The following is a 16305-nucleotide window of genomic DNA, read 5'->3' as shown; positions in this document are numbered from 1 at the left end:
AAGGATGTGTGGGGCGTGCCTGGAACCTCAATGGTCACGGGGATCGGGCAACGAGTTTGTTCTGGGAACCCACGTTGGATTTTAAATTGATGCCCTTGCTAGAAGTCAGAAAAGGCTCCCAGTGGAGGACAACTACAGAAAGAAAGTCACTCACTCGGTGATCTGTGCTGGGAGGAAACACTGTGGTCCCCCCATGCGGCTTTTTTCAGCGTGTGAACTGGCTGAGGAGGAGCAATTCACCGTACCAGGGTGACTGACATGACAGTAGGTCTGATGTAAAGTTACTGATGTGCCCAGTGGGGACACCCCAACCAGAATTGTGAAATAAAGTGCCGAGTACCTGGAGAGGTGTGCTTATCAGTGATAGATGTGTGACCCTTGTCAGCCTAAAATATTTATGGGAATAGAGCATGCTCACGCTATGTGGGAATGTACATGGATAAGACAGATCCTACAGCGATTATGACGGAGAAGAAAGGCACGCTCTCTAAGGAAGCATCTCTAAATGAAGAAACTACATCATGTGAGCAGTGTCTACACTGGCATTTTGTGTTATTTCATTCAGTGAGTCAGAATCCTACAGAGGAGGTAATAAAGTAGCAGATTATTTCATCTCCACCCTACAATGGGAAATAGAAAAGTTGTGCACGCTCTTTGGCCAAGGAAGTAAAGAGAGCAGTGTCAGGTCAAAGTCGATTTAATCCATCCTAGAGAAGTAATATTTTCAAATGGGTAGAAAAGACAACATCACGTGGACGCCAAATTCCAAAGCAACATCGATGTTTCTGTTTGTACGTGCTTCATTCCAAGGGGCAATGAAGATGTATGAAAGGATCATCTGTCCTCAGCTTCTGCGAGTCTAAAGAGATTTCAATCCTTAAGATAAAATTAAAAGCTTTCTTCGGAATGACTGATGGAGAGCAATAATTAAAGCCAAAGAAAGTATAAAGGCGTCTCATGGAACATGAAGATTGTCTGGTTTTGTGAGTCGATGACATGTTTGCTTCCTTAGAGTGGGAAGGTGATTTCCCTATTGGACTTGACATGTTATTTCCCATCTGGTAAGTGACAGTGTCCCACTCATCCTGAGTCATGGAAGAGTCTGTAAACACTGACCTGGGTTAGAATGCTTCTGCACTTTTTCATATTTTTAAAAATTTCTGAAAGCAAACAACAAGAACCCTCCATAACAGATCTAAATTGTATGGAGCCATAAAGACATAAACAGGCATTAAGGATTTCAATACCAAAACATTTCAAACACGGTGGTTTTTGCACACACACAAAAAAATCTAAATCTAAAGAGTTCGTTCTTTTACAAATCTCATTTCAAACTTTCTTTTTTCCTTCTCTTTTAGAAACCGACTTCACTAAGCTGCATATGTGCATGGGGAGATCCGGGGAGCCTGCAGGCTCCGTGGCTCAGACCTCCTCCGTCCCGAGGAAGAAGCGGAGGCTGCTAGAGGGAAACAACCGCCCCAAGCGTGAGAAACCCTGCTGATGGGCTGGCACACCTGGGGGAGCATTTGGGTTCATCCAAAGCCTGCTGCTCACAGATTCTATTTCACAAAGCCAATTCCTATGTGTACACCCAGTGACAGAAGTCATGTCTGTGGGCCCCATTGAAAGACATCTACTACGACACGTCAAGTCACTGCCAAAGAGACATCCTTTTTCATTCTGAAAGCAGGGGATGCCATTTGCCAAAATGCCAAAGATGATGCTGGCAGGGTCAGGAAGTGTGCACACGCCAACAGAGAGCCCACCAGCCTTTCAGCTGAGACGTCAGCCTTCCGAGCGGAATCTTCGATTGTCTTGTGTTTTCCTTATGTCTCTAGAGTTTTGCCTGTTCTGGGCTCTCAGCACCCCAGGCCCTTGACCCTATTCATGGTCCTGCCCGAATACACACACGCAAGTAAGCCATTGACAAGTAAGGACCAGAAGGGAGAGAGAGGTCAGGGGCCACTTCATCCTACATGTCAGCCTGAGTCCAAGACAGTCTGTCCCTGGACAGGGACGTGAGAAACACGAGCCCTCCTTCTGAGACAGCTGGGAAGAAGAGCCCCCCAGCCTGCTAGGAGGACAAATGGGAAGCTTTTCAAAGGTAAAGGTTGTTTGCAACTTTTAAGAAACATTTTCTTTTGGTTTCCATTTATTGCTGTATCAAAGGTATGAAAATCTCTGGCTGAAAAGAAAAAAAAATATATAAATATAGTCAAATCATCCAGATGCTGACATTAAGAAGGGAATACATGGATAAAATAATGAAACAGTTGAAGAACGTTTAAATGTTTATTTCCATATTAAAAATGATGAGTTACCCTGTGGTTAGAATATACCTTTATGCTGGAAAACGAAGTCACTTTATTTCTGAAATATTTCCAGAAAAAAAGAGAAATGAAAAAATTCCAAAAGTAATGACGAGTAAAAGCAAAATGTTCTGGCAGCTTCCATCAACGATCCCGACACGAGCCAGGCCTTTTCCAGGCTGCATTGCTAATTCAGTGCATTTCATGATGTGAGGTCCCAACGCTTCCCCACCATCAGTTTAGATATTTTTGAGTGGGACGTCTGTACATTTAAAAGCTACGGCTTTGCATGCTTTTATTTTAAAATGTATTTATTCCAATACACTTCTCAGTGCTTCAGGATATTGGCTATATTACATACAAAAATATCTGCTATCCGTATTTTAACATAAGTTTTCCACCACTCGTACTGTCCCTTTACATAACAGGCGATAAGCATCACATTACACATGTATAATTTTTATGGAGGAGACGGTTTCTGAGTTTAGAAACCATCTATCGTGTCATTTACAAAGACCAGCATGGAGTATTGAGGCCATTTTTGAGATGATCAGAGTAGAAAACACAATGGTGTCAATGAAAATGTAGGATTCAGATAAAACCACCCTCTGTGGTCACTGAAGATGCGCTGGCTAGTTCTCTGACAGACAGAGCCTTTGCTGTGGCCCCAACATCCCAACATGGGGAAGACGCCTTTCTAAGCGAGCGAGACAAGAATGTTGATCAAAACGCACAAAGACAAACTTTCTAAAACTTAAAAATCAGCAAGGTACAAAATACTTGGTCTACAGAGGTGGCCATGGGACAAAAATTAATCCATTTTTTCCCCTGCATTAATGTTTGTAAATAGAGACTCTCTGCCTGGAGTTTAAGGATTATTCGAGGCTGGGAACTTACCCTGGCCAGGGTGCACTACAAAACAACAAGGATGTCAATACTCCTTCTCTTGGTGCACGTGGAGAATTCTGAGGTTTGCTAGGTGGTGTTTTTCTGGGGAAACTTCCTGTGTCCTTTCATCCTGCTTTCTCTCAAATGCGACAGCGTGTGTTTAAACTCCGGTTCTTCTGAGTGGCGGCTGCTTCTCGACCCCTGTGCGCTGGCCTGGAAAGCAGCACATCCGGCCCCTGGAAACTGTGGTCTCGCCTCCCCTGCTGTCCTAGGTGGGCTGGTCCTCGTGCAGCACCTGAACTGCCCTCCACGTGAGCCAGCGAGGTCGCGGCCTGGCGGCCCTCGAGAGGTTTGCTAGTGTGTTCCTCAGGGGGGTCCAAGCATTCCACTCACGGGAGAGGAAGGGGCTTTATCAACGTTGTTTTGTTCAGGTTATTTATCACACCAATCATATGGATCTCTGAGCCAGAAAAACCTGGAAAATCCAGGCAAATGCAGGGCCCCAAGAAATTGTATTTCAAGGCTTAACTTACATCTTTACCCCTATTTTAGTTTAAATATTTTGGGGTAGAGTTCCTTTTCGTTTTAATTTGACTAGTTGAAAATCAAGCAGACATAACCCAGGATTTCCGGTGGGCAGGAAATATTCAGAATGGAAAGAACTCCAGTGAACTTCTGTTGAGCCGAGCAGTGCCCACGCCGAACCTCAGAACAACTAACAGGGTTGATTCCTACTAACGCCCGTATTCTCTGCTCTTCCCTATTCACACACACACGTATCAATGTGTGTGTATAGGCGAGCATGCGTTCTATAGTAAGAGGGACCCCCTCCTCTATGATCTTCCATTTGATTACATGGAACTGAGTCTCAGCGTAACTAGCCAAGGTGACTGGACGAGCCTGTGTCACTCCGGGTGAGACAGCGCAGCCGCAGGGGGCGTCTTAGGACAGGGGGCAGTTTCCAGCTCTGCTGAGAAACCAGTGACGCTCTAACGCTCCACAGTTTGCTCTCTGTGCCGCATCAAGCACACAGACCACAGGAAATGCTCTAATTTGTATGCTCCTTAATAAGGCTCCCTATGACAACGGTAGCTTCCCCTGCCCCCTCCCGAATGACACCCCCACCCAAAGTCTCCACCTCCCAGCGGAGGCAGCCTGCTGTGTGTGTGAGAGAAAGAGCTTCACCCCCATATCAGCTGAGCTTCCTCAGTTCCAGAAATGATATTCTCATTATTTCTAGAATGTTGAGGATCCAAGGGAGAGAAACTTGAGAATATCTTAGAGGAGGAGCAGGACGCGTTTGGATGGCTATGTTTTAATCAGCACATGAACTTTCCTTCTGCCCTACACAGTCAGTTTTGAGCTCCCTCCCCACCCAACCCTTTCTAAAGCACTGGCAGCATCCTTGGCTAATGGAGGAGCTCTTCCTACAAGGTGTCAGCCATCTCCTTGCAAACTGCTTTTGGAGCTAATGCCTGGACCTCCTGGCTTCACTTGCCAATCAAATTGAAAGATTTTTGGAAATTCGCCAGCTTCGGTTCCTAACCCCAATTTTAAAACCGAGATTTAAACCTCTGGAGGTCAGGCCAACATCACTGGTAACGGATGAAGGGTTTACAAACACACTGTAGTCCTGTGGGCGAGAGACACAGGTAGAACTTTGTGGCTGCCATGTCACGGCTAGAGGAGGCTGGGTTGTCATGTTCCCCGGCACAGAAATCTATGAGAACAATTGAATGTCTCTCTTTCGTACAGCTCAGTTGACAGCCATTTGTAGTCAAGAACTGCTTCGGACACCTTCTGCAGATCCTTGAGGCCCTGCCACTAAGAAACAGATGCCAGCGGCTCAGGGAACTCGTAAGGAGGCACACTTGTCCTGTCTGTTTTTCCAGATATCCTATCTTAATAAAAATGTTTTCATAATTTCCTAATCTGAAATTCTTGCTTTGCTGGAAACCATTCATGCTATTCTTTGAAAAACACCTTTTATTTTAAAATTATACAGGAATCATGTGCTTTTTCTCTTGCCACGTTGATTTTCCACTAGCTAGGGTTTTTCATCGTAACTGCTGCTTCTTAAGCTCTGAAACTAAGTCATTTATTTTTATGAATTTGGGGGGAAACCCATTGCTTCTCCCCCTTGGTGCACACCCTGTGTAGGTTTTATCTCTGCCAGAGTCTCGGGGGGAGGCATTGTATGGATGAATTTCTACATATTGCTAAGTTGAAACATCATTCTACTTACTTTTTAAAAATTTTGTGTTCTGGTAAAATGGCAAGTTTAATCTGAAAGAATTTCCTCTGCAATTTCCGTTCTGTGTACATCCATTCTAAATTTTGGTTTCAGTTTGGATAACAACTTGTGTTGACCACAAAGCACTTGTATAAAAACAGCCATTTCGAGGTCTTTTTGCCCTCAGAAATGTACTCCAGGCGTTCCTCATGAATCTCCCACAAGCAGAAGATCAAAATAAATGTTCATGGTGCACAACTTTTCTGGAAAGGTTTTAAGCTCCATGTAGAAAACGGTAAAGAAATGGTCTCCCTCACAGCATATTCATATTTTAAGTAAAATCCCGCGTCCCCGCCTCATACAAGAAAGTTCAACAACAAAAAGAAGGAAAGACAGAGCGAGGATAAGCTTCTCAGCTCTCGCCCCTAAGTGATCAAGTGGGGGAAAGTGGAGAAGATCCTGCAGGGACACCCAGGAAATAACGTGATGAGGCAGATCTCAGGGACGGAAACTCATGTGTAAATCAAACAGACCTCAGAGGAAAGAACGAAATTTCTTTTCTTCATGTTTCAAAAAGAATTCCAGAGGTCAAAGGAACCAGGCGCAGGTGCAAATGTATATAAAAATAATCAGCAGTGCTCATAACAAATAAGGGCAGCTACATTCGGCATCCTCACGTATGTCCAAGCTCAGGCCAAGGGCAAGAAACGTCCACTGTGCTTTACAAGATGTAGGAATAGAAAAATCAACACCGAGTCTTTTCTAATTCCACATGGCCATTTCTCACGAGATGACTAACAATGTCTGTGGGGTCAGGTTTATTATATTCGAACTGAGCCTGTACCAGGCAGCAGATAAAACTTTTGTCTTAGAATTTCTCCAGGACCTACATGTGGCTGTTTCAGAGATATTTCCTGGCTTCTAACCCAGCTGCTATAGCCCCCCAGACCTCTGCTACCTGCTCAGGAAGGGACCCACCAGACCTCCACAAGTTAAGCTTTGCTAAGTCATCCCCTATTGCTGATAAACTCACTGCTCCACCACTCAGAAAACAGAAGGCATAAAGGTGAGTACAAACATAAGAGAGGAGTTCACATCTGGTCCTGCAGTCTCTCCATATAGTCTCTAAAGTCCTGGGAGTCCCCCAGCCCCATGTCTTGGCAGACCCACTTGATGTTGTCATCGCTGTCGAACAGGATGGAGTTGGTGTACGGGCCGCCGTCCTCTGGGAGGATGGTAGTGTAGGAAGTAAACTTGACTCGCTTCCTCTTTGGGCCCGATGAATGTATAGGTTCATTTTTAAGTTCCTTCTCATAGACGTAGTCCGAAGGTCTGAGCAGTTGACTGTGGAAAGTCTTCTGGGAACTGCCGTTCAGAAGGAAGTTCCTCTCCTCGAACTGCAGCCCCCTGTCTATCACGGTTGTGCACTCCTCCGACGGGAGTGTGATGTCCACGGGGTTCTCCAAAAGTTCCACTTCATTCCCGAGCCAGACCCAGTCGTGGGAATGGGGGACGTTGCCTTGCTCACTCACAGCAAACCTTTTGTGTCTGTATTTCCAAGCAAATGCCACACAGTTGATTAAGAAGACCAGAATGGCCAGGCAGAAGACACAGAGCAGGGCGTACATGCCAATCTCCAGGTCGGTTAACCCCCTTGAAGTCACTGTAAGGTCACTAGGATTATTGGGTTCTGGTAACTTCCCTTGAGTCGGGAAGCTTGTGAAGGCATCTGGACCACCACTCCTGAGCAACTTCTTATCCTTTCCTTCCATGGGAGACTGTGGGGTTGTGCTTTTGTTGGTACCTTCTTCTTGGCCAACAGAGGCGCCATGTTGGAACCATTCCTGAACTGCTCTCTCCTGGTTTCCTTCACGCTCTATGGAATTACTGAGGTGGTCTTTATATTCACGATTTATGCCCTCAATATCATTGGTGCCTCCTTGGTGATCATCAATATTTGGTTCAAATTTGACCTTGACATTTCCTTTACCCACGGCAAGAACACTCTTCCTCTTGGTCTTCTGACAAGGTTCACTAATCATCATTTCCAATTTAATCAAGGGTCCTTGCCCTTCACCCTCTGCCACCACCACTGGCCATTTGGACTGAAGGTTTGTCTGGACAGACACCACCATTTCATCCAACGATGAGACAGTAACTGAAAAATCCTTGGGATCATAAATGTCTAAGGGTGTCACTGAACCATCACTGAACAAGATCCAAGAACTGACTATTGCTTCCTAAGAAAAATGAAACCAAAGCATTATGTTATAATCAGGTTCCTTCAAATTTGCAAAAGTAAATATGAGTTCCTATATAATATTATTTAGATATACAAACTGATAAAAATAAATTTCTGTGTTTTATCATTTTGAACAGCTCTTGGCATGCCTTCAAATGGCATCAATAATATGCTATCGCCCCACAGATGTGAGGAACAAATAATACACTTTAATGGATACATTAAACTGTATATTAATTTATTGCATGCCACACAACAGAATTTGACTTTGACCTTTCTAAACACATTCCGAAAGATCAGGCAATTTATCTGAATCAAATCCAGGTGCAACTAACCAGGCTAGTGCTCCAGATAATATCACTTTGAACAGACTTTATTAGGAAACCACTGCTGATGAACCAAAACTTGCCAGGCTGGAAGCAGTCGGGGAAAGATGCATTACGAGACTAGCTCGCTTGAAAGGCACAGTGTCCCTCGTATCATCATAAATGACTTATAACAGTTTAAAGATGGAGGAGAGTTTTACAGTGGCAATAAGTGTAAACAGTAGCAATTTGGTGACTGATAGCCACGCTTGTTCAAGTAGCTGAAATGGAATTTCTAAGTATCAAAAGCCACCTGTTTTGGCAAAAGTGCAAACATGTGATCCTTTGGTCCTGGTCTAGCAGCACAGTGTGCCAAGCACAGATAAGGCTGCTGCAAAGCAACGGCATATGAGCACGTGGTTAGGTGCAAAAGTACATACAAGGAGGACATATCTAAGCCACTGAGCACTTCTCCCAGAGAAGGACAGACGGGGGGAGGAAGCTTCGAGAGTCACCAGTTCTAGCTATGAGGGCTCTACTCATCTCCTTTGCAGGATGGGAGGGAGAGAGAAACTGTCTCAACTGAGCAGTGACAAAGGACTCTGGAGTCTCACCTGCTGTGGGGCTTGGAGAACGTCTCGGGCGGCCACTGTGGAGACAATGGCTCTTTTGTCGGCTCTGTGCGGCTGCAGGGAAAGAGACAAGCCAGCCACCAGCTGCACGCCCAGGTCCGAGATGGTGACGCGGTCATCCAGGACGGTCACCGTCTTCTCGGCCAGGATGGAGTCAGAGAGAGGCGAGAGGACCTTCCGAGGAAGCAAGAAAGCTCAGGTCTCTGCTCCACACACCGTTTAAAACTCCTTAATTGACGTGCCCACCTAAGTATTCTGCCTGTGCTGTGCTAAATGAAGGCCCTCATGGAAATTGCGTGCCTGAGCGCTATGCCATTGTTCAACTATCCTTGCCAAATGAAGGAGGAGTTTTTCAAATATCATCTTGGTCCATTTTCTTTCCTTTGATTCATACCGTGATAATAGAAGTGTGTTTTCCAAGAAGAGCTTGATTTAATTTAAAGGCAATCACTAAAAATTACCACCTTGGCACTAGGTACTCCAAGAGTAACATTTTCCCAACAGCTAATATTCAGGTGTGAAACTGCAGAACTGTGGCAAACCTCTTTACGGGAACATCTCCCGCTCATATTCCTTCTAGTGGCTGGTTAGCTTTTCACTATGGGACCATAGTGATCATTGTGTGGGCCCCTGGGTCCTCACTGGATGAACGAGTTAAGCAAAGCGGGAAAGGCAATCTTAACATCCTAAGAAGCCATTCCTCCTATGTTGCCATCTAGCTGGCAACCGGGGCCGACTAACAAATGAAGAGGAATATCCAGTGGGCAGAATTTCTAGAATTGTCCCTGCCTCATCTCTCAACCCGTGACTATGATGAGAAAGTACCTCTCATGATCATGTTATGCTACACAGCACAGGTGGCCTTAAAATAGGGAGATTAGCCTGGATTTTCCAGGTGGGTCCAATGTGATCACATGAGCCCTGACAACCAGAATGCCCCCCTGGCTGGTGGAAGAAGAGAAAGACAGAGAGACTCAAAGCATGAGGAGAACTTGATCCAGCCATTCCTGATGACACAGGGGCCACATGAGAAGTGATGCTGGTGGCCTCTAGGAGGAGAGGGTGACCCCTGGCTGACAGTCAACAAGGAAAGAGACACCTCAGTCCTACACTCTGAGGAACTCCATTCTGCCGACACCCCGAGCTGGGATCAAACCCATCCCTGACACCCCACGGAAGTGTGCCTGGCGACCGCCTTGATTCCAGCCTTGGACACCCTGAGCTCCAAACCCAGCCAGGCTCACCTGGACTCCTGATCCACCAAACTCTGAGTTAACCAATTAGTGGTGTTTTAAGGTGCTAAATTTGTCACAATTTGTCACACAGAAATAGAAAAGTAATACAAAGTATAATAATTTAATTCAGCTTTGTCAAAAATTAACTTCGGCAGTAGCTAAAATACAATAATCAAGTATGAGCTTTAACATTTAAAATTTTTCTTAAAAAAAATGCTGCACCATTTCTGCATAATTATCCTGTCACAATTGGCTAGGAAATAGTTTTACCATTGCTATAATAAAACAGCGTTAAACTATGGATTTTTTATTATTTTTAGTGCAAATACATGTTTTTTAAAATTTTTTTATCCAGTGTTGAAGGCATAATATTATATTAAATTATAGCTAAATGGTTAACCTCAAGATTAGGAAAATAAGCCCAGCTTTCGCAGGGTCTACGGTCTTCTATTAGTTATGTACAAAGAGTAAATTATATTGAGAGAAAGATTGCTTGCACTGTGTGTTTAATTTAGCTTTGACTGGTAAAAGAAATTAGATATTTTTTCTCAACTTTCTCTAAAATGCAAAAATTAACTTGAGTTTAGATCATTAAAATTGATGAATACTCTATTGCTATTCATGATTTCCTTATACACACACACAGACTCACAGACGTGTACACTGACACACACTCATACGCATGTGTGCACACACAGACACAGACACACACACACACGCACGCCCCTGCACGTCAGCATCTCCTGGATGCTCGTCAGTAGAGCCTGGGGTTGGGGGAGGCAGCAGGGAGTGGATGGCTGTACCTGCACAGTGGTGATGCCCGGCTCCCGACCCACCAGGGTCCTGCCATCCTGCAACTGAGCCACTTTCGGCTCCTCCACCTTCATGAAATCCATCACCAGGTCAGTGATGTCAAACTGCCAGTCGGGGCCCAGCATGTAGCTCAGCTGACCCAAGTCGGGTGACTCCGCCACGAACTGCGTGAGGACGCGCACCGTGGCGTGTTGGTACTGCAAGGAGCAGCCCCGGCCCTTCCTCTCCTCGTCCTCCTCGTCCTCGCTCTCTCGGGTGGGCCTGGAACACAAACAAACCGGAATAAACACGGGTAAGAAGTTTCACGTACTTCCTTCTCCAGATTCCACGAGATGGCACAGAGTGATGTCAAATGGTTCTTCTCCCTAACAGACCTGCTCACCATCGGCTCATTCACTGTCTGCTCCTTCGTTCACTCCACGGGCACTTTCTCCTGGTCACTGTGTGCCACGCGTGCTGTCACGTGCTTGGAACATGGAGGCCAAGCACCACTGCTTCCTCACCCCCCACCCACGAGACAGCCCCAAACAGGCAGAGGCTCGGCTCTGTCCTCCGTGTTCTGGAAACTTGTAATTTCAAAACGGTCCCCCGTACGGGGATGACGCAGAACCTCGATGTGGCGGAGGGAACGTGACGGCCTGGAATGAAGGGCTGTTGGGGGCCTGTTTCCACTCCTCCCTGTCGGCCTTGAGCAAGTGAGGCGTGCCGCCCCCACTCAGGCCCGGTCTTCTCACCTTGGAAGTGGAAATAAGAACACCTCGCTCCAGGTGTGCATGCAAGTGAGCATGAGTGAAGCCATCTTGTTGCGCTAAGTGGCCCCCGCCCCTCCTCTGTGTGACTACTCGCTGCTCTGCACGTGCGCTAAAAATTCACACGCTCTCCTGATTTACGGCCTCCACTGACGTGTGTGCTCCCTGATAGCTTGACGAATTAAAACTTTGTTCTGTGAGTTTCTCTCCAGGCACGGGCTGACCACAGGCGGGAAACACACCCACAAGGTATCCATCATCACCCACAGAAGAAAAGAACAATGAGGGACCCTGGCGTCCGTCCTGCCTGCAGGCCGACATCTCTAGACCCCTCGTCACTGCACGCTTCCCTATATAACTGCCTCAAGCTTCTGCAGCTCTGGAAGATGGTTTTTTTGAGACATTAGTCTGCCGTCTTCCCGATTATGCCGGCTAATCGAATTAAAGCTGCCTTTCTCGATCCCTGACTCGCTGTGACTGATCACACAGATCATGGCGAGCAGAGCAAGGCCACTGCTCCGTAGCATGCCTGAGGGCGAGTAAGTCAAGGTGTGAAGACACCAGGAGGGCACTTTAGGAACTGCAAAGACGGATCACGAACCATCCCCCTGGGATGGCTACAACACCCAGCCTCCACTGGCCAAGGCCCTCTCATCTCTCCAGAAGCGGCCTCCTCTGAGCTCACGGCCCTAAAGGCAGCCAGAGTCCACCCCAACGCACCTGCCTGCTCACCCCGCAGAGCCGCTGCATAATTCTGCCAAAATCACTGGAACACGTCTGGATGCGTGCGCCTTGCTCCCTGTCGCCCGTCCTGGCTTCTCCCTCCTCCCTCAGCACACCAGCCCTTCCTCTCGCCCTGGCATAGCCTCTCCTCTCACTCCACCACTCCACAATCCACTCTGAGAAATCCTCTCTGGCTCTGCTGTTCCAGAACCTTCCCCTCAAGTCGACAAAGCTGTACTGTCTCCTTTAATGAGGGGACCTTGTTTGATGGCTGCTGACTAGTCTGTGACCGTCAGTGGACAGGGATTTGTGTCAGGGGAGAGACTCACAGGCACTGAGTTAGACCCACTGCGCGCCGGGTCCTGTTCTATGTGTTCTGTGCAATGACGAGAGCTGACCTCGGTCCACCACATCCACACCAGCCACACGATTGACTCACTGAGCCTCCACAGAACCCCACAGAGAGAGGGCGTTTATTCTGATCTTAGCGGGGAGGAAACCAAGTCTAGAGAGGAGAAGCAATGCGGCCACGGCCACACAGCTGGTCATGCAGAGGCGGGGCCGAGCCCAGGCCGGCTGTCCCCTCTGTTTGTGTCCCCTCCCTTCTTAGAGCTAATTCCATTCATCTTCACAGGAGCCATGAAACATGATCCTATTTTTACGTGAAGGAACCACGGCTCAGAGTAGTCGAGCAGATTTGGACTGAGCCGCCTCTGACTTCCAAAATGCTCTTTCTTTAAAATTTGTGCTTCCGCCTCCCGGAAAGGTCTGAGAACCGCGTAGAAAGTCAGAGGAAGGTTTTCACCAGCACCACAGCACAGAGATCTGGGTTCCCAAAGTGAGGGGCAAGCACCCTTGCTGGCAAGTGAGGTGGTTTTAGCTGGAAAGGGAGGAAGCGTTAGAAACATTGAATGACACACCCAGACTATTTTTCACTCGTCTGGTTCTACCACAGGGAGCATCTCTGTTCGGTGCCAGCCTGTCTTTAACGCTTCTCTGACACTCGCTAGTCTCCACTAGTTAATAAAGACAAATTCAGACAAACAACAGTATCGACTCAGAATTTAATAACCACGCTTTATTTTCTTTGCATTAATTTTTACTAGTTGGCCATTTTTGGTAGTGATGTGAAATTTCCCTTAAATAAATGGATAACACTGAAAAAAGAGCAACATGAAGTATATGACACGTGGTATTCAAAAGTGGCAGTGTCATCAATGTGGCGAGTGAGTGAAAGAAGTTTTAGAAATACCATCTTAATGAACAATTCCGTTCATTATTAACATTGCTGATCACGTCTCGTGGAGCATGTTATCACAGTTTGCTTATCGGTCACCCACAGAAGGACACCTGTCTGTTTCCAGCTTGGGGGCTGCTACACAGAGAACTGCCATGAAACTCGTGTATGAGTTTTTGTGTGAACATAAGTCTTCATTTCTCTGGGGAAAATGAAAACTTTAGGACAGATTGTGTTCTATTGTTTTCTTAAAAAAAACTTTAAATGTTGAAGTAATTACAAATTCACTGAAAGTTAAAAAAAACTTGTATGGAGAGGTCCCATACCCTCTTTACCCAGGCCCCCAGAGTCAACATCTCGCATAACCACAGTGCAATATCAAGACCAGGAGATTGACTTTGGGACAAGCCACGGAGCTTATTCAGATTTCTACAATTTGACAAGTACCGTGGGGTGGGGGTGGGAGAATGTATAGTTCATGCAATTTGATCCCATGCAAATTCGGGGAACCATCCCCATAATCGAGACACAGAACAGGTCCCTCTCCACGGGGCGTCCGTGCTGCTCCTTCGTCCTCCTACACCACCCCGGACCCAGGGCCACCACTCGCCTGTGTTCCATTTTCTATATCATCGTAATTGGGATCGCATTTGTAACCTTTCAACGGGCCGGTAAGGATGTGGGTAACCGGGTGATTCATGCATGGCTGGTGGGAATGCAAAACGGCCCAGCCTCCCTGGAAAATGGTTCGGCAGTTTCTTTTAAAGTGACATACGCCCTCACCGTACGACCCAACAATTGCCTTCTCGGGCATTTTCCCCAGAGAAATGAAAACTTATGTTCACACAAAAACTCACATACGAGTGTCATAGGAGTTCTCTGTGTAGCAGCCCCCAAACTGGAGACAGACAAGTGTCCTTCGAGGGGTGACTGATTAAGCAAACTGTGATAACATGTTCCACAAGACGCGATCAGCAGTATAAATCAATGAACTACTGATATGTGCGACGACTTGGGTGGATCTCAAGGGCATCATGCCAAATAAAACATGTCAATTTTATAAGGTTACATCCTGTATGGTACCACTTACCAGCTAGAGAAAACTGTCTGTTTCCAAACGTCTCAACCGATGGGTCAGGTCCACCTGGATAATTCCCAAATCTTAAGGTTGACAGATTTGGAATTTTAATTAGATCTGTAAAATCCCTTCACAGTGGCACCAGATAGTGTTTGACTGAAAACCAGGAGACGGGCATTCTGGAGGTGCGTCATCTTTAGAATTCTGTCTGCTCAGTATACATCATTTCATTGAATCCTTGGGACAACTCTCTTCAGTGATATTATCGTCTCCAAGTTATAGATGAAGAAACAGGAATAGAGAGCTTAAGTAACTTGTCCAACGTCACACAGCTATACGGGGGAAAGCCAGGATGGAAACTCAGGCAGCCTTATTCCAGAGCCCAGAACCCAACCATCACACTGAGCTGTCTGGATGATTGCTGACATTTACAGGCAAGGAAACAGGGAATAAAAAAATAACTAGACCCTAAAAGCCAGGCCCTGTGCCAGGTGCTTCTCATGCTTTGCGTCACTTTACTAATCCTAGCAACTACTCCACGAGGTTGATACTATCACCATCCCCATTATTATAATCCCCTCATGTCAAAGGGCTAGTAAGTGCCCAATCAGAGCCATCCGAACATTCCAGACCATTGTCACCCACTGTGCATGTTACTGCCCTGGGACCTGGGCCCCTGAGGTCTGTTGGTCTCCCACAAGGATCTGGGCCCTAGGAGCCTCAGATGCACAGCTCTCTCTGAGAGTCTCCCTCCCTCAGTGCCTCACCTTCTGTTGGAGGCCACCGGGATCCTCCATCCTTTGATCTGGCTCAGCTCCGTGTCCGAGATCTCCACCTGCAGGGGCAGTCGGGGCACCCAGACAGTGACCTCTAACTGGGAGGTGAAGTGCTGGTGGGTGAAGTTCACGACCGTGTCCACTCTGCTCTTCATTTCCTTCCCGTTCACAAAGATGGAATCGCAGGTGTTGGAAACCTGGGGAGAGGAGTTAAAATCCTGAGATGCATCAGCAGGAAAAGCGCAAGCCAAAGCTGACAGTGAAAGTTCATGAACTTCAACAGCTCTGATCAATGAGACACCGGGACAGCCAGAAGAAAAGCACTCGAACAAAAGGTAATTTGTAGGCACTAATTAGTGACAAATACTGATAAATAGACTCCAGGAAAACCATTTTATATTATGAAATACCAACAAGTAAAACTATAAACATAATTTAATGAGTGACATCACCTGTGTGCCTTTTGTGCGTGTGTTTTTCTTTACCTTAACTTTCTCACATACTCTAAGCATCACCAATCGAACCCCAGTGCGACATATTTCACTCTTGCTCCATATTTGAAGATGCATCAAAGGTGGCCATATGTTACTAAGAAAAAACTTTATTCAAGCCATAAAGACGCTCTCTCCTGAAAAACCCAAAGAGCTTTGTGCTAGATTAAAATCCCTGTAGGAAATACTCACGGAATGCACTGGAAATGTGGATATACTTATTTTTGTCCCATCAAACTAGCATTTTGCAGAACGGAAGTGAGGATGGAGCATTTTGTAATGGCCTTTTGACTCAGCACTTGGAGGTGCCCTTTCGACGTGCCTGCATTAGCAGGCTAGGTACTAGACAATTGAAGCCCCCATTTCACCTCACATCTTCTGGATAAACCAATAAAATGTTGATGACTTTCTCTCCTGGGCCATCAGGAAAATGTCATTTATGTATCTAGGCGGGGAGGCGGGGGTGGGGGCGAAAGTCACTTCATGTGCAGAAGACACAAATCAACCACCAATTCAGCACGGAATCACAAAGCTGCACGGGGTCCACAGTCTCCTCCTGGAGATGCAGACCCTGAGGCCAGCGAGGTGATGTAA

General features: G+C 46.4%; 1 protein-coding gene and 1 long non-coding RNA gene across 5 annotated transcripts in view; one reads left to right on the top strand and one right to left on the bottom strand.

Annotated features, from left to right (window-relative positions):
- The first annotated feature begins 1817 nt into the window (after positions 1 to 1817).
- Positions 1818 to 5135, top strand: LOC103548054 (uncharacterized). Its single transcript, XR_544150.2, has 3 exons — positions 1818 to 2104; positions 3351 to 3546; positions 4953 to 5135. It is a non-coding gene; the product is annotated as an uncharacterized lncRNA (long non-coding RNA).
- TMEM132B (transmembrane protein 132B) overlaps positions 2279 to 16305 on the bottom strand; it is a 355698-nt gene continuing 341671 nt past the window's right edge. For all 4 annotated transcript variants that reach the window (XM_070627290.1, XM_070627291.1, XM_070627292.1 and 1 more), the window contains 4 exons: positions 15212 to 15417; positions 10648 to 10918; positions 8592 to 8783; positions 2279 to 7670 (listed from right to left, as the gene is read on the bottom strand). In XM_070627290.1, coding sequence (XP_070483391.1) covers positions 6522 to 7670; positions 8592 to 8783; positions 10648 to 10918; positions 15212 to 15417 — 1818 coding nt within the window. In that variant the 3' untranslated portion in view covers positions 2279 to 6521. The remainder of the gene's footprint in view (positions 7671 to 8591; positions 8784 to 10647; positions 10919 to 15211; positions 15418 to 16305) is intronic.

The sequence above is a fragment of the Equus przewalskii genome, chromosome 7, assembly GCF_037783145.1.
Source record: "Equus przewalskii isolate Varuska chromosome 7, EquPr2, whole genome shotgun sequence".
Classification (NCBI taxonomy): domain Eukaryota; kingdom Metazoa; phylum Chordata; class Mammalia; order Perissodactyla; family Equidae; genus Equus; species Equus przewalskii.
The sequence above is the reverse complement of the archived record's forward strand: the minus strand, read 5'-3'. Positions and strand labels throughout refer to the sequence as shown.